General features: G+C 41.2%; 1 protein-coding gene and 1 long non-coding RNA gene across 2 annotated transcripts in view; one reads left to right on the forward strand and one right to left on the reverse strand.

Annotated features, from left to right (window-relative positions):
- The window catches only part of fstl5 (follistatin-like 5), a 146,635-nt gene that overhangs the window by 12,719 nt on the left and 110,961 nt on the right, over window positions 1-22,955 (reverse strand). The window contains exons 8-10 of the mRNA XM_052059325.1: window positions 18,837-18,957; window positions 11,194-11,355; window positions 10,737-10,871 (exon numbers count right to left, since the gene is read on the reverse strand). Of these exons, the coding sequence (XP_051915285.1) occupies window positions 10,737-10,871; window positions 11,194-11,355; window positions 18,837-18,957 (418 nt within the window). The remainder of the gene's footprint in view (window positions 1-10,736; window positions 10,872-11,193; window positions 11,356-18,836; window positions 18,958-22,955) is intronic.
- LOC127597880 (uncharacterized) lies at window positions 2-9,070 on the forward strand. Its single transcript, XR_007961792.1, has 2 exons — window positions 2-5,828; window positions 6,498-9,070. It is a non-coding gene; the product is annotated as an uncharacterized LOC127597880 (long non-coding RNA).

Consider the following 22,955-nt stretch of genomic DNA (forward strand, 5'->3'; position numbering starts at 1 on the left):
AGGGAGAAAAAGAGAACGAAAACATTGAACATTAAACGCCACAATCAATAACATCACATTTGTGAGACTTTTAGCGGAATGGTTGGCCGCCGCTATCCAATGCACCAGATAATTGAGTCCTCTGCTCGGAAATCAGGACCGTTTTTTGGTGTTTGTTTTTTAGACACCGCCAACCGCGTTTACGCTTTTGCAAATCGGCTTAAATCAACAGTATAATTTAGCATGAGCCTGAAATGGTCTCAAAGCAGCAGACAAGCCAGGACGCCTTGCTTATTGTTGTTTGAACACCAATGTTTACTTGAAAATCTTGTGACAACATACTTTGTAGACACACATTGAAGCTAGCACATACTGAATAGTACTGTACATTCGTACGTACCAAAGTACCCACTTCATGTACAGTATACTCCTCCTACGGGGAGTAGAAAGAATGGATTAATCAATTGTATATTTGCGATCAATTGACTGTGATTACAATTGTGGGTTTGTGACCACAAGTGCCATTACAACTGTACATTTGGGATCAGGATCACAATTGGATGTTTTGGATCAATAGGCGGCTCATTGTTAAGAAATAATCCAAACAGACTCTAACTTGTTCCCTTCTTACTTATGCGACCTGATATGGGTTACCTCAGACGCCCCCGTGACCAAATCATCTTTCAGCCTAAGGTAATTTTAATGCTTCATGAACATGGATTAATGGTCCATCTTTCTGTTCTGAGAGGCAGCAGACCTTGTTTTTTTTTCCATCAAAGTCATTTCGAGGTGGCTAATGACACTCACGATGCCACACCAGAGCTTGAGGGCTTCGGATAGGTGGATGCTTTGAGAACCCCTACCTCTATCGTTAGCGTGTCCGTTAGACTCCTTCAAAGTTTATTAGTTGATTGATTATACACAGGTAAACTTGTCCTTTATTCGTAACCGCAATACCTGTAAATTGACTGTTTCTCTGCAAACATATTTCCTTTCCCACTCCATTAAGTGTTTGTCAGGCATTTTTTTTCAAAGGGTGAATAATTTGACTGTATTTTAGTTTCATTGTATTTACATTTCTTTGGTGGTTGAATTCAAAATGTGAAATCCGTTTATTTAGTCCCAACATAGTGTCATTTTACTGGCCATATCAGGGGTGTCAAACATACGGCCCGCGGGGCGGAACCGGCCCCCAAGGAGGTTCGATCAGGCCCGCGGGATAATTTAAAAGTGAAAAAATGGATACAAGACACGGAATGAATACTTTAAATTAGATGCATTTCATGGATTATCCGCTCGGGGCAACACTGTTTTGATCAGAGGAGAAGACATTGTTTTGATCAGAGAAGAAGACAACAGCAATCTTGGTCTGTCACTGAGACACCCCAAATATAGCAGTAAAAGCCAGCTACCTAATTGCTAGCCAAATAGCAGTAGCATCAAAGCTGTATTCCGACCGTGACTTCGTTTAACAGATGCATGATAACAGCGGCTCAACTTGTGTTTCCCGAGAAGCGACAAGCTTTTGCCAAGATTAGCCTGATGAGGAATACTATACTAGAGAGGATTTCAGACCTATCAGCAGATTTAGACAGCCAATTGAAACAGAGAGTTAAGTCATTTTGTCAAATATTTGGTAAAAGATACAGTATGTTCATTAAATTTCAACATTTTCCTAATATTCTTATGCTTCTATATACCAAAACAAAGGAAAGACGTGATATTTTGGTTATTTATAGCAGAGTATGGTCTAATTTTAATGGTCCGGCCCACTTGACATCTGTGTGGCCCACAATGTGAAATGAGTTTGACACCCTTGGTCCATACTGTGTAGTATTTGTATGTCCTTTAGGGGCATGGCCTACTGAGTGACATGGGGAGCTCGAATCGGTTTGTCTGAGCACTTCCAGTAGCTCCTTGTGGGTGTTCTCATTTTGTATTTGTGTGTTTGACTTGTTGCTTCGTTCAATGAACGGCTGAAAGTGCATCGGTGACTGTGGCACTCCTGGCCCACATTCCAGGCTTTGCAAATCCTCAACTCATTCACTGCCATTGATAAGTAAAGCTAATGATTTTCAATTGGTATTTGTGGAAGAGAGTCTGATGCTGCTTCATTGTAAATTTTAAGTTGTGACACAACTCTACGAACACACAACCACCAGTAAATGGCAGTGATGCACCATTTTAGGTCTGAGGGAAAAAAATGCAGGTGAGGACTTCTGTATTCTATTGCCGCACCATTTGCGTTCAAATAGCCATCGTTTAATGTTGCGACACAGAAACACCAATGCAATGCTAACATTTATAATGTTTTGCTTTGCTTGTTAGAATTAAGCTAAGTGGAGCTTTGTGGTAGCTTGAAAAACTCACGGTGTAATTCCTTTTTTTTATTTTTTATTTTTTTTAGTTTGATGATGGTTTTACGGTTGGAAGACTTGTGTGCAAATGTGTTTTGGAATAGAGCAACTGTGACAGCGTTGCTCTTGCGAGGAAGAGATGCAGGGGTGTGCCGAACTTGCTTTCCATGCAAATTCAACACTGCGTCCTTAATGTCGACCTTCTCTGCCGATTGTCTGCCCATTCCTCCGTCAACCCACTCCCATCTTCCATTTTCCGACGTGCCGTCCAATTTGCGGGCCAATTGGCACTGATGCTAATCTATCCTGCTGCACTCATTCTCGCACAGAACAGTGCTGAGAAAGAGACAAAGCAGCGGGGTCAGACGTAATCTTTGCAAGAACCCCCCCTTCCCCCCAAAAAGCTTTTGTCGAGTGTTTCCCCTCCTGTGCACTCTTGCGTATCTTTTTCTGCTCATTAAAATGTGTCACAAAAGGAGCCCTGTGTCGTCGGCAAAACGAACGGCAGTTGGAAAACGGGTAGAACAATGGCGTTTATGTTAGAGGTTGCCAGGGATAGAAACATAATAGAAAAAGAGCAGAGTCATATGAGCACCATATTGATGCGATTCATCACTCGGGGTCAGAAAGAATGCGGCTGCTGTGCACGTGCGAGAGGCCCATATATCAACCTCAGCGTCCCTATAGCTGAAACAAGCCGGCCGACAGCGGTGGGCGATCGCTTTGCTTCTAGCCCCTTGTGATAACTGTTTGCACTGGATGCCAAAGCTCGGGGATGCTTGAGAGGCCCAGCGGCAAGGTTACGCTGTGAATGGCTCACAGCAACCCGGGACGGACCATCCATACAATCCTGGGAATAATTGGCTCAATGAGAGTGTACAGAATGTGAACGGGGGCAGGTCATTCATTTATGAGGTTGAAAAAAATGCTTCATTGGCTTCATGGAGTCAATGAAACAGTAAAGAAATTATTCAATTGAATAAAACTCATCATTGATTTTGTTTTTGTTCAGCATAATTGACATATTTAAAGAATGATTTCATACAATGAAAATGCATACCGGTACATTATTTGCTTCCTTTTATAAATTTGCTGCTGCAAATTGGGAATTTCTCCATTGTGGGACGAATAAAGGCGTTCTTATTCTTATTCTTAAAAACTAGAAAATGAGTTCTCAGTTATGATTACACCGAACTGGTATTCGCTGCAAGGCTCCATCCCCTGTGAATAGTGAACAAGTGCAAGCAACTGATGCCCCTCTAAAAATGCCTATATTAAAAAAAGGCCTATATTCATAGTTTGTGTAGGTGTACCACAAACTATGATCCCGAAATATATAATCACTACCCTCTAAATCAGGGGTGTCAAACTCATTTTTTGTCACGGGCCACTTTGGAGTTATGTCTTCCCCTGGAGGGCCATTACGACAGTGAAACCGAGTAAATGTTTCATCATGACATCATATTATTACTTGTACACGACAAATCAAATTGATGGATGACTAGTTTTGAAATCAGTCGACACCGAAACATCAAGTTGTCATATGTAATAAATAACGTTGAGATTTTGCAATAATTTTGGGGGGGACGATAGTTGAACAAACAACAACTGTTTCAATTTCAATTGTTTCAATTTCTTGAAAATTATTGCAAAATCTCAACGTTATTTATTACATATGACAACTTGATGTTTCGGTCTGGATTTGAGCAAGGATCATGGAAGTTGACACACGTAATTTGTTTTCGAGGGCCACATAAAATGACGTGGCGGGCCGGAACTGGCCCCCGGGCCTTGTGTTTGACACGTCGCTCTATGTAAATAAAGATTTTTAAAAATGCCCTGAAATTACACCAACTTGTGACATCCTACAACAGGGGTGCCTATTACGTCGATCGCGATCGACCGGTAGATCGCGGACTGGTCCCAAGTTGATCGCGAGGAGTGACGAGGAGGAAAAAAAACTTTTTTGTGTCTTGGTGCATGTCGGTAATATATTTTTTGTGTTAATGTACACTACACCCAAACCATCCTATCAGTCTCATTTTCACAAAAAGTATTAAAAAAAATAAATTCAAATTAAATAAACAGCTAAATCTTTAGCCTACGGTAGCGCGTGACCTGAGTCACCGGAAGTTGTTAGCGCTCAGCAGCTGCAATTGCAGCTTGGGATCAGAGCTCTATATCATTTATCGATATCATTATTCTCATTCAGATTTTCTTTCGTGTATAATTCACCGAGGGAACGGGCAAAGAATAGGAATCGAGAGGGCCAAGGGAAGCATTTCTGTGATGCGTAGATCGCGAGAGGTTGGTTGATTGAAAAGTGGATCTTTGATCAAAAAAGTTTGGGCACCCCTTTGACCTACAACATTATACAAAGAGCACACTCATAGATTCCACAGAAAATGTTACTGGCCAACTTGCCTGTGATTTGAAGGTTTTGTTACATCTTCCAAAAATATTATATGGCTGAGAGCCGTCATGTCCTGTTGACTTATGGCAGCACCCTATATTGTATTCTGAGAGCTACACTCACAACATTCTGCTGTTTTGGTGACTATGAGACGTAAAAATAAATGAGCAAGTTCAACAGCATTCTCTATTCAGGCTTGAGTGATCTGGAATGCCCTACTCATAGAAATTAAAGCAGCTACCTCCGTAGAAATGTTTATATTCTCCACTTAAGACTTATTTTTACACTCTGGCATTTGGTAAAACCAAACCAGGTAATTCATCTCTTCCCCTGCCTCAACCTTTGATATCTGGATTTTAGCCTGTTTTACTATACCGATAGCCAACTACAGCCATAACCGCCCAACCACCTACCTGCCCACTCCGTGCTTTTGATTAAGGGATATCTTCAGTGTATGGAAATTTAACTTGACTCATAGCACTCAATTTTAGGAGTTTGCATGGCTAAATTAATGCAATTAATATTCCAGGACTCTTGAAAATGTAAATGGATGGCGGGCTGGGAACAAAAAAAAGGAAAGCACATAATTTTTTCTGTGGAGATAATAAATTTGAAATTCTACATTACTTATTACTTACTAAAAGTCCCTTCGCACGTTTATTATCTACCGCCATGACCAAATCTCACGTTCACGTCTTCAGCAGCTGTAATAAGCACTGTTTGCGCTGCACAAATCGTGGGTAACACACAATGTCGCCCTGTGGAGCCGCCAAGGTCTGTCACACCAGGCAAGGGGGTGCTCTTCAATGAAAGAAAAATTGTTCATGACTGACTTACTTTTAAGTAAGAATTGAAAAACAACTGAGCGGTAATCTTCATTATCAGGTAAACAAAAGCTACATAGTAAGAAAGAGAAATGTATTGACTGCATAATTGCCTCAAGTTATTTCACAGTATTGTTTTTTTTTTACATTGCCTTCCTGCCTGCTCTGCGCAATCCCAGTACAAACAGCGCATATCTTCCGTCTTAAACAGTTTAGCACCGAGCCAATAGAGCACGGGTCCCCAAACTGTTTCCTGTGAGGGCCACATAACTTTTCCCTTCTCTGATGGGGTGTCAGTTTGTAACATCAACGATCATAGGGGAGCTTAAAAAATGTATTGTTTCCCAGAAAGCCACACATAACCAAATAACCCCGGTTCTTTACAGAAAAAAAGTCAGGAAACAAATAATAACAGTATTAATGAAATAAATAATAACTAAATAACCCTCTCTGAGGTCTTCACAGAAAAAAACAGGAAATAAATAATAACTAAACAACTCTCTCTCTTTATAGCCCCTTGAAATCCACAAAAAAAGAGTTCTGCCATCTACGAGAATGCCACCTATCTTGTCTTGTTTATGTCTGCTACCGTCTTGTTCACGTGTTCTACTAATTGATCTGAGACACAACTAAAACACTGAAACATTCTATGGTGTGTAAATACCTTTGTGACTTTGATTTCAACCCTATTTGCGTCATGGGTCATTTTGCCCCGAAAACCACCTTTGTACTTTTTTTGTACAGCTTCCATGGAAATGTGAATAAAAAGTCATGAAATTTCAAGTTAAAAAATGATCATTTATGGGGGGGGGGGGGGCGTTTTTAACACAGTGACGGGTCATTTTGACCCGAGGACAACATGAGGGTTAGAGGGCCGGGTCAAATGTGCCCACGGGCCGTAGTTTGTGGACCTCTGCAATAGAGCCCATTGTTGTCTTTGTCTATGATCTGTCAGCGATAAGAGAGGCTGCCAAGTTGAATAAAAGCATCAAATCTATTTCAATATTTTCTTTCGGAGGTATCTTGAATCAAATCAAGGTTGATTAATGACCATGAAAAGAAGAGCTAAGAAGCTCTTGGCACATCTTCGGGTTGCAAACAATACAATGTAACAAAGGCTCGTGATTTTTGTTTTTTATTATGAAAAACAGTTTTTTTGGGGGGCCGTACAAATCTCGACTTTTCAGCCCACTAGCTTTTCAAGACGGCGTGTTCTCTTCCCGCTGAGGTCATTTCTTATCTAACAGACCTTCACCGTGAGTCATAAAATTTGATGGGGAGGATTTAGCGCAGTCGTGAGACCAGACGGTGATCCACAAGCACCGATGGTGTTGACGTTTTGACGAGAAGGAATTTGCTATGGCCCGATGATGGCCTTAAAGTCAGCTTGTGATGTCCGGTTATGAAATGATGTTTTTAAGAGGACCGTAAACACACCAAAAGTTGCACAGGTAAAAACTAGACTGTTAAAGCCACCAAAAGTTGCCAAGGTACAAATAAGGTTAAAATAAGTTTAAAGCCACTTTAAAGCCAGTAAAAGTTGGGCAGGTGTAAATAAGACTATCGTAAATCGACCAAAAGTTAAGACGACTGTAAATTCCCCCAAATGCGGTGTAGTCTGGCTTCCGCCCGAAGTCAGCTGGGATTGGCGCCAGCAATTTTACGCGACCCTGTTCAGGATAAACGGTGTTGAAAATGAATGCATGGATGAATAAGAATAAGACAGCCCTAAACTCTCTAAAAGTTGCATATGTTGAAACATTCATTCATCTTCCGTACCGCTTGATCCTCACTAGGGTCGCGGGGGGTGCTGGAGCCCATCCCAGCCGTCTCCGGGCAGTAGGCGGGGGACACCCTGAATCGGTTGCCAGCCAATCGCAGGGCACACATAGACGAACAACCATCCACACTCACACTCACACCTCGGGACAATTTAGAGCGTCCAATCAGCCTGCCACGCATGTTTTTGGAATGTGGAAGGAAACCGGAGCACCCGGAGAAAACCCACGCAGGCCCGGGGAGAACATGCAAACTCCACACAGGGAGGCCGGAGCTGGAATCGAACCCGGTACCTCTGCACTGTGAAGCCGACGTGCTAACCACTGGACTACCGGGCCGCCCTATGTTGAAACAAGACTGCGTTAAAAGCTCGCAAAAGTAAACAAAACCGCCATAAATCCCATTAAAAGTTGGCCAAGTTAAAAAATAAGACAACTGTAAATACAGTAATCCCTCGCTATTTCGCGGTTTGTTTATCGCGGCTTCAGTGCATCGCTGATTTTTTCTAACATATTCATAATTTTTATTATTTTTATACTTTAAAAAAATATATATACATGGTGTACAGTACTGTACATGTTGCTCTATGTGACTCGCTGTTGTTTTGCAGTTTCTCGCGGACCGTTTGCGGACTTAATTTTTTTTTTTTACCTGAATATGTTTGCTGGTCGTTATTTCGCGGATTTTCGTTTTTCGCGGGTGGTTTTGGTCCCCATTAACTGCGGTAAACGAGGGATTACTGTACCTCCAAATTTGCACAGGTAAAACAGGTAAGACTACCTGAAATCCCCTCAAAGTTACAGAGGTTTCAGTAAAACTACTGTAAATCTGCTAAAAGTTGCACAGGCAACCAAAAGTGGTCAAAATAAGACTGCCTGCCGTCAATCCCCTCAACAAGTGAACCTCCCAAAGGTGTGCGGATTCAAATGAGATGACTATAAATTTCTCAAATGTTTCACATTTAAAATAAGGGTAAAATGCTGCGTGAGGCATCAATTTGACAACTTCTCTGTATGAAAGGGGTCTTTTGTGTCGAATTAACAAAGCCGAAAATGCCAGCAGTAATTTGAATAATCAGTCCGGTCAATATGTCAACAAATAACATTATTCCAAGACTACTTCATTGAAATCTGGATATATTTTTGTAAGTAATAAGGCGGGCACACTAATTAACTGTGACCTTTCATCAAATGTCACACGTTTGGGGTGCTGTTGTCAGCATGCTGCTGAGCTCCTCAGGGTAATTAAGCTCCCCCCCCCCACACACACACACCTAAACGCACACACATACACACACGGACGCACACTCGCGCACACGCAAGCAGGCACGGACAACATTCGCAAACAAAGTGCACCCACAGTGCTGTCGCTTGCTTTATGTCTTCAAAAACATGTGGGAAGACAAATTGAGTTATTTTTGTAAAAACAAAGCGTTTTGTTCTGTTCTGCTTTTTACATTTCTTTGCAAATTTGGATGATAGTGCACAATAGGTTTTACGACTCTTTTAGCGTCTGAGAGTCTGCAGTAAGTTGTTAGCAAACTCTGCAACAAACTGTGAAACAAATAAAAAACAAAAAAAAATGTAAGAGATCAGTCATGTGTTCTGGGGCGACATAATTTTTTTTGTGACTACTTTCTTTATTAGTCAGGGCCTAGGAACCATCTTATGACATTTCATAAAGTACACTGAAATGTTAGTCTTCCTGCAATCAGATGACGACAAGTTCCATGCAAAAAAAAAAAGTCTTCTAAAACCAGGGCTAAAGTGAGGTCATCTTATTTTGGGTTCTTTAAGAGTGCCGTGGTGAATGGGTGAATTTGTTTCAAGATGATTTGTGTGATCATTTTTATCACAACAATTGTTCATACCGTTTTATTTGTAACTTTGGATGTTGCCACAATTGAGCCGTTTCCTGCGAGTTTTGAGCACAGTGCACAATCGAAGGTTATCTGACTGCACCGCGAACATAACAAGTAGACCTCCAAAAGGAAAAATCACTAGAGGCATTTTTGCCACGACAGTTTAAATCACTACCATTTTTCAGTTCATGATTATTGTCACTGCGCTCTAGCCACACTTTGTTCGGGTTTGAGGTCTGCGAAAACGAGATCAAGTGGTTAGCGGACTGCGCAACAAACATAAGTAGCACGGTGGAACTCAATAAGGCGAAACAATCGAGGTCTCTTGACAGTTTAATTCTCGAGCTTTTCCATTTCATTATTAGTTTCAATGTCAGCACCTTGTAGCCCCGTTAAGTTGATGGTATTTAACATCCGAGAATCCACGGTAGAAAATTGTTAGCCAAATGCAAACCAAACATAAGCAGAAGACGTGAGTCCTATAAAGAAATCGGAGCAGCGCTCATTAACAACTTTGGAATAATACTGTAAACTGTGATCGCTTCGGTCACGATACATGAGGTTCTCAGAATACAACGGGACAACGTTTTTTTTAGCGTATGAACGGCGCATTAATTGGTGGTCAAGGTGCACAAGAAGCCACGGCGTACTTCTTCTTTTTGTTTTATTGGTTTTTATTCCTGGGTTGGGGTGTCTTTGTATAAATATTAACTGTAGTTATGACTTTGCTACTATGTTAGCATAGGCCAGTCATGGACTAGCGCACAAATTAGGGTTACAATGTTGCTATAAACCGAAGACCCCTTGTCAAAAGATACGCAGTGGCTGACTTGGCAGAATTTATTACATTTCATTTTGGAGGGTTTAATGCCTGGAGGACAGGAATTTAATTCCCGGTCCAGACAATCCGACACCTCATTGTACCTGTCGCCGTAAGTGCTTTGGGTTTAACAATGGACTGTGAGCCGTGCCATTTCATTTTGACTCATGATTCTTTTTTTTCCCCCTACCCTGAGGGAAACTAAATTGGAAGCGGTCGTGATGTTTTCATCCTGTAATATTGCTCATTTGAATGTAACTGTGCTCCATCCTGTTCTCAACATCTGACACCGTCTTTCGCCCACAAGCGAAATGTCGGCTTTCCTCACAAAACAGCTCGTTGAACCTACTTTTAACAAGCTCAGTAACCCACCTAGCACGTAGCAATGGTCTGAACAGGCTGGACAACACTATAATATGGCCGCCCCTCAACCCCAAAACATTTTTTTACAAGAACCACAGTTTACTGTTAATAAAGTTCTCTCTTAGGCCTGTTAAACAGTCTATTCGTGGCTCGGACGGCCGACAGTCTGCTGCTAACTGGCAGAAGAGAGAGATGCCCTTCACAGTGTGCCAATTGTTTCTGCTTTGTCAGGCTTTCTCGACGTGTGCTGCCGCCATTTGTTAGTTTCCTCACTGGGGCTCTGTCACTGCTGCGCCGGAACTCAAGGGCGGACATCTTGGACGCCATGATGCCGACTTACAGGTTTTGCGCGCTGAGTCCTCCACAAAGAGAGAGGAGATGTCCTCATCCACTCCTGCCTGGTTTCTGGCGATGCAGGTGTAAGCGCCTGTGTCCTCAAAGCGCACGTTGCTGATGTGCACCTCGCTGCCGTTAGCTGGGATGAGCAAATGCACAAAAAAAAATAAAGATTGCATCCACAAGTATTTTCTAAACAGCTGCTCAGATTAAAGGAAGACTTCAAATGCCCCCCCCCTCCTGAAATTGTGCAGATTGAAAACAAAACAGCCTCTAATAAGGCTTCCACGAAGTAGTTCAGCAAGACTACCTCAATTTCATCTAAAATCGTACCATTTGAAGAAGAAAAAAAGGCAGATATAAATAAGAAATAAACCCTTCTTAAATTGCATATGTCAAAATAACCCTGTAGTAGCTAATGTGCTGGGCTAAAACAAAACGACCTTACAAGAAGGTGCTACCTTGCAGGGTGAGTTGCTTGGATAGCTTTGGTGTGATGTCCATGCCGTTCTTGAGCCAGGTCAGTTGCGGGCGGGGGATGCCCTCAGCGTGGCATCGGAGGCTGGCGGTGACGCCCGGCTCTCTGGCTTGGCTCTCCGGGTACACCCGGATGACAGGCGGAACTGTGGGGGTGCAGACGGCATCAAATTGAAAACGCCATCAATCTTGTCATACACACACACACACATGACTGACCTTAGTCTCAAGGGACTGCTCAAAGTTAAATTAAATTCGTAACAAGGTCAAAAGTCAAATTGTGACAAAACCTCCTCAAGTCATATTTCAAATGAAGTCTTGATGAGGGCTTCGTTCATCCGTCGGAGCATATTTTGTGGAACATATCTGTCTGCCGCAGAAATCCACGCTATGCAAAAATCTGACTTTCTGCAGGTTTTTATAGATTTTTACAGTACACTTTTGTATTGCCCTGACGTGTGGACGAGTAGAGCCACAGTCACGCCTCGACACATTAAAAGACCATGAACAAAGGTAGCAAATCTTGTATTCTTGTTAGGGTTCGTTCAAGGTCGCAAATGTTTACTAAAGATTTTCCAGACGTTCGCCTGTAAAATGTTTTTGCCACAAGAAAAAAAAACACTCAAAGTTGTTGACGAACAATCGAGGGAATGACTGAGAAACATTTGGTGAACGTTTGCGACCGCCAACGAGCCCTGACAAGAATGCAACGTTTGCTACCTTTGCACACGTTCGCCCCCTCAGCGGCAAACGTGCATAAGGCAGTTGCTGTAAGCCATACCTTAAGCCTTTCACATGCAGACTCGCTGATGTCATTCGCCACCACATCAGGCTTCAATGTACATAAAATACAAACAAAACAATTTGTACCTATTTTTCTGTTCATTTTATGCTTGCAAATTTAAGGGGTCTTCATTTACATTGGTTGTGAGGAGTATGTTTTAATTACATTAAATCTTTTTCAAGCATTTGCGGGGAGGTTGGGGGGGGCATAAAACAAAGTGTTTTTAATATGGTGTCTACACTATATGGTGGATTTTTAAACTAAGAACTGAGCCAAGTCCTGTCATCTTGAAATTTACAGTATAATTGAATAAACTATTAGTATTCCATGAGTATCACCTCTTGGGTAAGCTTTCGTGGCGTATTTAGAGCACGATCAATGCTTTCGTTTGTTTTGCCGCAGCCTTTGGTCCTGTACGTTTGAGTGTACACAAATCACGCATATAAATGAGCGAGGCAAGCATTAGGGGGTCATTGACTTTTTTTTTCTTGCTTCTTATCGATTTTGAGCAACCTTTTGTCAGTAAGCAGACAAAGCCTAGCGCCTCACTTGAAACTTAACACAAAAAAAAATCTTTACCCCGTGGTGTTGGCAAATCACCAAATCACACAAAGCGCATTTCCAAGTGGAGCATTGATACGAATCAAATGCATTTATGCAAGGCGGGGATTAATTTTCGTTAATCCAGCAGCACAATAATGTTTCATATCAAAGGAATTGAATGGAGCACACAGTGCAAAATACATACAAAAGGCATCCAAAGGTGTCAACAAAAAAGTTTTTAGGCAGCCAGGTGGTGCGTGTTTGTTATGATTTTGTTTAGATTACATTTGGTTTTGTTGCGTCAGGTGCCCTATTTTGTCTCCACCTGTTCTCGTCATCCTTGTCCCTTGAGTTGAACCAATCAGCTCTCTCAACCCTTTGTGTCTTGTCCAGGTTCGTTCGTTACTTTGGTTTCTTGTGTTTCCAGGGCTTTTCTGGTGTTTTATGATTTAGTTTTTTGTTCAGCCCATCCTACTCCTCCTGCCTCTCTGCTTTTTGGGGTCCTGTGACTCCTACGCCTAAACCATGACAACTTTCTCCAGGAATGGCTGCCATGGCCATCTGGACCTTCATGTACTGGCAGGCTTGGGAATGTGGCAGTCACACAAATGGGCTGCTGTGAAGAATCGCAAACGCTAGGTCATGTTGAAGTTGCAATCAGTTCCGGGTGTACTCCACCTACTGCCCGAAGACCATCGGGATAGGTTCCAGCACACCCATCACATTTGTGAGGATCAGCAGCTCAGATAACGGATGGATGGATTTATTAGGGGATTCTTAAAAAAAAACAATGAAAAGTACATGTTTGATTTTGAATTAAATACAAAAAACAAGTTTGGAGTTTCAGAAGAAGAAATTAAAAAAATGTTTGGATTTTGGTAGGTAGAAATAATGTGTTTTCCTGTGGTGTGAAAAAATAATTACTCCTCATGGGAAATAATTTGACTGCTCCAGGATCAAACTGTTTGCATCATAAAACCTACTAAATTTAATGACGTGAAAAAAAGACTTTAATATGGATTATCTAGCGACCGGTGCACTCGAGTCCATCCATTCTGATGTGAGCAGGGTGAAGAAAAGCCTTTTCGAGCTCGCCTCATCCACTCGAGCTTCGAGCTCCATACGGATAGAATGCAGACAACGTGCACTGCAGGCACACTGCGACATAACGCTACTGACAGGCCCTTCATGCAGCTCGCCGGCCGCTCGTCAATCATCCAGCAAGGCCACTGTCTGCGCAAACACACACACACAGACACACACAAACACACACGAGCGTGCGTAGTGTACATGTACGCCCACACTCCTACCCATGCAGCAGGCTGTTTTGCTCTCAAACTGTGAAATTCTAAGCAGACACTTCAATCACACCGCGGCGCTGGAGGCGTCATCCAAAAAGCATGTCGTGAACCAGGTAGGTCTGAGATAGGCACCCCACTCACAAGCATGCCAACATACTGAGACTAAAGTATGGATGCAAAAGGATGGAGGGAGGGGGGGACGAGCATGCTTTACAACAATTTCCCCACCGTAGAAATAATGTAAAGCAGGGATGGGCAACTGTGACGATATTCAACCACACCTCCCGGCCCCCAATAATCTTAGAATTCTGAGTGAGTTTATTTTCTTTACAGAAAAAAAGTCAGGAAACAAATAATAACAGTATTAATGAAATAAATAATAACTAAATAACCCTCTCTGAGTTCTTCACAGAAAAAAAACAGGAAATAAAGAATAACTAAACAACTCTCTCTCTTTATAGCCCCTTGAAATCCACAAAAAAAGAGTTCTGCCATCTACGAGAACGCCACCTATCTTATCTTGCCCCCCCCCCCCGCCCCTGCCCCGCTAGAAGCACTGATGAAAAATTGTGACCCTCTCCAGCATTCAAGTTGCTATAAAGGTAATTGAAAACAATTAACCACCGAGGCATCATTTTAAGTAACATTTTGACCTTAACATACACAGAAGTGTAAAAATATTAGCAATGCATTGAAAGAAATTTAGATTTGAGTCATCACCGATACCAAATACAAACACTTGATAATTATATTACATCTTGCAATTGTGATGGAAATATGATCAGAATCAATGAATACAACATTTTAGTAAACATGGCATACGTTTCACTCAAACGTAACCATTTTTCGAGTAAAAACATTTCATGAATAACACTTTAACAGCCCACTGCAAAACACTGCATGTTTTTCCAAACATTACACATTTTAATTTAGAAGAGTTCACTGTATTAACTATAATTGCCAAGCAACGGCGCAGCAATCAAAAGAACCATTACATTAATCAGTTACTGCTGTTTCACTAAACAGTTGTTTTTACAGTACACATGCATGGCTTAGTATTTGTGATTATATATTGGAGATATGCCAGTTGCAGGAATAATCATTTGGCTTCCAGGGGGAAGGTTGGTGGCTGGTGAATTAGGTATCAATCTAATAGTATCTGGGCCTTTTTTTTTTCAAATATGAGTTTAGATTTGGACATCCTCAAAAATACATGAGCCGCTGTGTACTAAAACTACAATAAAACTTCAAAACTGTAGTTTTCCCCAGCCATTAAGAAGGATCCCAAATATGTTTACAATTTCTTTGGAAAGTGTGCGTGAATAGATTGACCGTAATTTCCGGACAATAGAGCACAGCTGATTATAAGCCGCACCCACTACATTTTGTACACACACAAGCCGCACCTATCTATAAGCCGCAGGTGCCCATATTGTAACATGAGATATTTGCAAAGAAAAACGGTACACAGAAAGAAGTTTCAATGTTTAATCACTTAATCTTAACTTTTCTTTGCCTGTTACAGCATGATGGCACTAAAACAGCACTCACACGGATGGTTTAAAAGAAAAGGGCACCGTTCCCTGCCATAAACACTCGGTCAACCATTCCTTCATTATGCTTTTTACCATCCACGCTTTCGTGTCAACTTTCAAGACAATATCTTTCGGGAGGTTTCTTTTGGCATTCGTAACCTGGTCAACAAATACTATGACTGTTGTAGTTAATGCTGCCTCGTTAAATAAATGGAACAGTGTCATTTTAAAAGGAGCGTTGGATAATCTCATGGGAAATCTTGTGAAACTTGGACCACGAAGTGAAGGGAGACGGACGCTGAGCTGAGCTTATTCAGACCTGATGGATCTGCTCTCGGCATTGTAACCAGACCGATATTAAGAGTAAAATATCGTCGTTTGGGAGTTTGAACGGTTTCACACAGTGGGCCGTGTGAACAGCCCTGAAGCAAGGCAGATTACCGTAGTTGTTTTTCACGTGTTTTGGGCACATACAAGTGCTCACAAGCCACTGCTGTTGTCTATTTTTGTATACTTTTCTATTTGTTGGTCCCATTTGACAGACCTCAGTCTTTTATTAATGCTGTACATTTTCAGTGGGGAAATAGAGCCTTCATGAAAATTATTTTGTGTTCGGTCAAGTCTGTCATCGACTCAGCCATAAAGCTTTCGGATTGCAGTTCAGCTCTAAACACAGATGAAGTGGGCCCTCTTGTTATTTTCACTGTGACGAATGTTAGCATCTCACTGTTATCTTTTCTGATCGAGCGCTTCCTGGCGGCCGTTGGAAAAATCTTTAAACAGGCCGCTTCATTCAATAAACCGCAGGGTTGAAAGCATGTGACAAATGTAGCGGCTTATGGTCCGGAAATTACGGTAGTCTTTGCAAAAAGTTAAAATCATATGGTCTTTCTTTCACATGCGGATCTGGAACACAGACCCCGCAATCAACGGGGTTCACTGGACCAAATTTCTTCTAATACGGATACAACAAGCCTTCTCTGTTGGTGGGCGACCATTTGAGAGAAAATGGTTTCTGAGGGTGCCGTGCCACGGATAAAGGTTTTGGTAGAGATGGATGGCGGCAGCCCGTCTGGTGTATGAAATTAACTGGCAATATTAACATGACGTCAAATAAATGAATAGGCCTATGTGCGAAGATTGAAGATCCAGGTTCTGAAAGAAATTGGCTGCAGCAGCAGGAGGAACAGAGATTCATTGAGCGTTAAGAATTTGGTTGCTTGTGTGGAACTGAATGATGAACTCTGGAGGAAGGAAATGAGCCAAATAATCCAAATTAACAAACTTTTTTTCTCCACTTTTTAAAACAATGGTTTTCCAAAGAAAATACTTTTTAAAATTAAACGAATTAAAAGTAAATTAGATTTTAGATTGAGTTAAACATTTTCCAATTTTTTTTATTCCTTTTTTTTCAGATGGACAAATAATGATGCTTGTCAAAAGTAATGTATTTGGTGTTCAACTTTTTTTCAAAATAAATATAGATTTTTTAAAATTTATTTTGAAGTCATAAATTCATTTGAAGTAGCTGTCAAACTTTACAAGTTAGTTAAAATGCATTATTTCACAAGATTATATATATAAAAGAACAACATTTTCGGAAACAGGCCACTTTTAGTTAGGGCTACTAAAGCAGCCTCCTCTTGAATACAAAGCAGCAGAAAGTCACGCTGCTGATTTATACAAGCCATCAAGTCTTCCCCCAACTTAAGAGGGAGGCTGCCATGTGAAACCCAAACGATTCTCCATCACGCCTCCACTTCCACTTCAAACTCAATAGTGTCCGTCACATGCGTCGGCGGAGATGAACAGCGTTACAAATCCACTTACACAACGCGGTCTCTTGCCTAATTGAGTTTTAGAAAACGTCAAGTGGCTTCGTCGAGGGGCGAAAGAAAATCTCCTTGGGGACCCCACAATGTGAAATCCATAGCGGTGACGCTGAAAAGCTCAAGTCAGGAATCAATTATGACTGGGAGTCGTCGCTCTCTCCGGGGCGTCATATACAGAACAATTGGTCATCTCCATGTAGCGTTTCAATTAACCTCGCAGGGATCATCTTTTGAATGAATGCTAATGAAGCAGCTGTCTGTCAAATGCAGAAGGACGTTTTCTCCACTCAATGCCAGCTCATTAGGACAGATAGCAGTTACTCCACAGCGCATTCATGACCTTTACCTTCTCCATAAAGAACTGATTTAACTCCCAAAGTTAGGCCAATTAGCAAAGGAGCAAAACTCATCGCCTCATGTTGAACGAAGACCAAGTGGGATGTTTCGCGACCACTGAAAGCTCCAAAATGGAACATCCCAAAATCCCAGTAAGAAATGATTGGAAGTGAATAAGCTGTCGCCAATCGGCTCAATCAGGGGCGGAGCTATGCAGTGGTCAAGGCCATTTGTGCCATTTGATCATTCTGACTGGAAAAGCAAAGTAACAACAAAGACAATGACATTATTGAAATTGTTTTGACAAATTGAAACTGTAACATTTATTTTGTGAATGCAAACACTCTGTTTTTCTTCTTTCTTCTTTCTTCTTTCTTCTTTCTACCCACAATCTTGCTGCTGTGGACTGTAAATTTCCCCAGTGTGGGACAAATAAAGGATATCTTAGCTTATTATCTAGTAAATTAAGCTAAGCAAAATGTTGATTTTTACTTAGACTCGCATTTGCTTGATTATAAGTGGATATAAGTTTGATGCAGCCCTACTATTCTAAACACATTTTGATTCATATTGCGATTGTGGAGTATGAGTTAGGCAGTCAAATTCACCTGTTTTTGTCCATCTCAGGGGGTGGCCATTTTGCTACTTGCCATTGATTTTAAATGACATCACAATTGCTCAGGGCTCAGGTAACAACCAATCATGGCTCAGATGCAGAAAACAGGTGAGGCCAAGAAGCATTGTTGAAGAGATGTAGGAGTTTCATTTATTTGGCCCATATCCTTGTCGTCAAATGTAATTTGCCATCGTCTTGTGGCATGTCTCAGCAATGACTTTTAGTGTCTTAGTTAACACTGTGTTAAAACAAACAAACAAACAAAAAGGTCGACTACTTGTGGGTTTTATAATGTAGGTACTTTATCAGTTTTCACGTATCCTGTCACCGGCCATGTTCAGAGACTCGCTTTTAATCAAAAGAACATCCTGGGAGAAGCTACATCAGTAAAGCATTGATTATTTAATTTTGTTGTGACAGAACGAGAGGGCGGAATTTACAACGGCAGCAGATGTTTGTGATTCCCATCGGAAAGCTTTCTCTTTGTGTAAATACCTTGTAGATTCCCACCATAAATGTCGCGAGACTTCCAGCATATCCTTGCCAAAGCGCTCAGTCGGAGCTCAAAATCTGTCTTTGAGTTGGCCAGAATGATAAATAGGCCATCTGCTACACGTGACGCCTAATTGATTCAAAAGCCCAAGAACAAAAAGTCAACTTGACGCAAGAGGGCTTCTTACCATCCACGTAGAGAGCATGCGTCTGGAAGAGTTTCTCGTAGCCGTCGGCGTGGCATGTGTAATTGCCCATATGGGTGGGGCTAATCTTGGTGAAGTACAAGGAGCCGTCATCGCCAAAGTCCTGTTTGAAGACAAAGGCAGCCAGTTGAATCCTACAAAAGTCAGGGACGGGTGATGTAAAGGTGACTTTTTAAATGGCCAGTATACAAATAGTTTCGCCTCGGGAGTGGCTGACACCCAACAAGTGTGAAAATGAACAACCAAGTTGATATTTTTTTCACTGTCTGAGAAATGAGACAAGACTAAAAAGATTGTTTTTTCGGCTCAAGAATATGCAGCATGAAATCGTCAGGGTTTTTTTTTAATCAGAAATTGCAGTTATTCATTAAATAGACATCTTTTTACCCCAAAAAAACTGTACAATTAATTTCAGTCAAGGGGACGGGGTGAGCAGTGCTTCATTTGCATGAGAAAAGATTTTAAAAATATTTTCCCCACTCAATATGACTTCGGTCTTGAAATAGTATTTTTTTCAATGAAATATAATTTGTACTTCCCAAATATGCATCTTTCTTTTCTCTCTCAACAACTCCACAATTATATTTTAACATACAATGTTTTTTCTTATTTTTTTTTTTTTTTATTGTTTTCAGTCGAGGGGTTAGATTGAGCAGAATCAAAATCTCAAACAGTTCCACGTGAACATTCAACTATCATTCTCAAAAATGTTTGGCTTCTTACCCCCAATTTTTTTCTCCAAAATATACAATGAATCCACACCGATTGGCAGGTCACTGAATTCTCCATTTCGCTTTTTCTCCCCTCAACTATTTACGAAAAATTCCTGTGATACTCCAAGATGTCATGTGATGGAGCACTAAATGGGAAACTGGTGCCAAGGAAGTACTGTATGTTGAAGTAAGATTGAATACATCTCTTTGAAACCAGGATCTTTGCATTAAGGGAGGAGGTAAGTTTAACCTGGGTTGTTGGCAAAAGTTAAATAGTCTTCAACTCATCGACAAGTGTATACACACACACACACACACACACACACACACACAAACTTATGATAAATTCGAATATATTGAGGTTGAATATGTGTGCTCAAGTGTTAAAAACGTGTTCTTAAGGATTAAATACAAATGTGCTGCATGTAAAAGTTAAACACAACTGAATTGCACTGAAAGAAATGTACTTGAAATGTTAAAAAAAACATTACACATGCTGTATGCCTGACCACAAGCTTCGTTCTGTTTTATTGTGTTTTGAAGGTTAATTTCAGTTGTTTAACTCAGTGATTCTTTTGCATACCACAAGAGAGAATCTGCAAACCACACTTAGAGAATCACTGTTTCACAGCCAAGCATCATAAATGCGGAATAGGTGTCTCAAACAAAATTATTTATTTCCACCTACAATATTTGCTATTGTCATTAAAAATGTAATTCCCAATTGCTGCAGCTTGGCCACATTGTTATGCGCTTACACCGACATAAATGTGCAATGAGGCTTTCATCAGCAACACAACAAGCAGAAAATACCCGTAATGCATCTGAGGTGATTACTTCAAGCATGCCGCCAAGCAAAACAAGAGAATTCATATTGGAAACAATCAATGCTTGCTTTTGTCAAAAAGCTAAGCATTCCTCGGTAGCTCTATGAATAATTCAAACTGCTCTAAACATCAGGCAGATGAAGTTCCTTGTCTTTTTTTTTTTTTCAAGGCGACCTCAACACGTCGTTAACAAGCTCATTAGCTTGTGGGGCCTCTTGTCAGTGTGAGCAAATGTTTGTTGTTCTTTTACCACTGTTGTTATTGTTTATTTCTGAAGCAAAGGAAAACACGGCACATTAATTAATTATGTTCACATTGTCATCCTTGGACTGCCGAAAAGGCCACATGGTGGCTAGCTTTTGTCTATTAGTATATTTTCAATAACGTTTGCTTGTCCTCAATCCTCCGATTGGCCAGTGAGCTACAGCCCACTTGACTTTGCTTCAAAGATGGGGTACACCCCGGAGTGGTTGCCAGCCAATCACAGGGATTAGCCTTTGGGTGCATGTCAACGAGGGCCCGACCAGTATGGATTTTTTTAGGCTGTACTATATATATACAGCTATATATATATTTATATATACTATATTTATATTACTATATATATATTTATATATATATATATATTTTGAGCATGACGTCTCTGATCCATTGGTTAAAGGAAACTTTGATTCTCTCCTCTTTCATCTCAAACTGCTTCAAACAACAAAGCGTGTGATGGAAAAGTGGTTATGCCTGCATGACTGTCTGTGTTTTATGTTATGTGTTGTGTTTATTGTTTTACTTGATGTTAACTGTTTTGTTAAGCGCTTTGTTACAGCTGCTATATAAATCAGCATGTATTGTATTGTATTGTGTATAGATATATATATATATATATATATATATATATATATATATATATATATATATATATGAGTTGAGGATTTATATATATCCTCAATATATATATATATATATATATATATATATATATATATATATATATATATATATATATATATATATATATATATATATATATATATATATATATATATATATATATATATATATATATATAAATCCTCATCTCACCCCTCGGGTGGTGTCCGTCCCTCATTCAGCTCGGGTCCTCTACCAGAGGCCAGGAAGCTTGAGGGTTCTGCGCAGTATCCTTGCTGTTCCCAGCACTGCACATTTCTGAACTGAAATGTCCGATGTTGTTCCCGGGATCTCTTGCAACCACTCATCTAATTTGGGGGTCACTGCCCCGAGTGCTCCGACCACCACAGGCACGACTGTCACCTTTACCTTCCAGGCTCTCTCCAGCTCCTCTCTGAGCCCTTGGTATTTCTCGAGTTTCTCATGTTCCTTCTTCCTGATGTTTCCATCACTTGGGACCGCTACATCCACTACAACGGCTTTCCTCTGCCCTTTATCTATGATCACGATATCTGGTTGGTTCGCCATTACCATCTTGTCAGTCTGGATCTGGAAGTCCCACAGGATCTTCGCTCTGTCATTCTCCACCACCTTCGGAGGTGTTTCCCATTTTGACCTTGGGGTTTCCAGTCCATACTCCGCACAGATGTTTCGGTAGACTATGCCAGCCACCTGGTTATGGCGTTCCGTGTAGGCTTTCCCTGCCAGCATCTTACACCCTGCAGTTATGTGTTGGATCGTCTCAGATGCCTCTTTGCACAACCTACACCTTAGGTCTTGTCTGGTGTGGTATATCTGGGCCTCGATGGCTCTGGTGCTCAAGGCCTGTTCCTGAGCAGCCAGAATGAGTGGCTCTGTGCTGTCCTTCAGGCCAGCCCTCTCTAGCCACTGATAGGACTACTTGAGATCAGCCACTTCAGCCACTATATATATATATATATATATATATATATTAGAGCAGTCAAAGTGTCAAAGGACCCGAGCTGAATGAGGGACGGACACCACCCGAGGGGTGAGATGAGGATTTTTATATATATATATATATATATATATATATATATATATATATATATATATATATATATATATATATATATATATATATATATATATATATATATATATATATATATATAAATAATGAAATCGGTCCCTGAAGGCTTATAACAATAAATCTTAAAGCAATCAGAACCACACACAGCCTGGGTTCTGGTACCAGTTCTCTCGGGAGGGGTTGGACTCTCTTCCACTCTGGAGTTGCTCACGGTGAGAGGCGCAGGGCAGGTGTGAGCATACTCATTGCCCGAGTGGACCATGTTCCGTGCCTCTATTGTTGAGGCGGCCAATCTGAGTTGTGGCCGTAAGGTGGTTGGTGCCTGTCGTGGCGGCAACCCCCGTACTCGCTGGTGGACACCAGCAGTAAGGGATGCCGTCAAGCTGAAGAAGGAGTCCTATCGAGCCTTTATGGCCTGTCGGACCCCAGAGGCAGCTGACGGGTATCGACTGGCCAAGCGGACCGTGGCTTCGGTGGTCGCCGAGGCAAAAACCCGAGTGTGGGAAGAGTTCGGTGAGGCCATGGAAGCCGACTTCCGGACGGCTTCGAGGAAATTCTGGTCCACCATCCGACGTCTCAGGAG

This window comes from Hippocampus zosterae, chromosome 1 (assembly GCF_025434085.1).
Source record: "Hippocampus zosterae strain Florida chromosome 1, ASM2543408v3, whole genome shotgun sequence".
Lineage (NCBI taxonomy): Eukaryota > Metazoa > Chordata > Actinopteri > Syngnathiformes > Syngnathidae > Hippocampus > Hippocampus zosterae.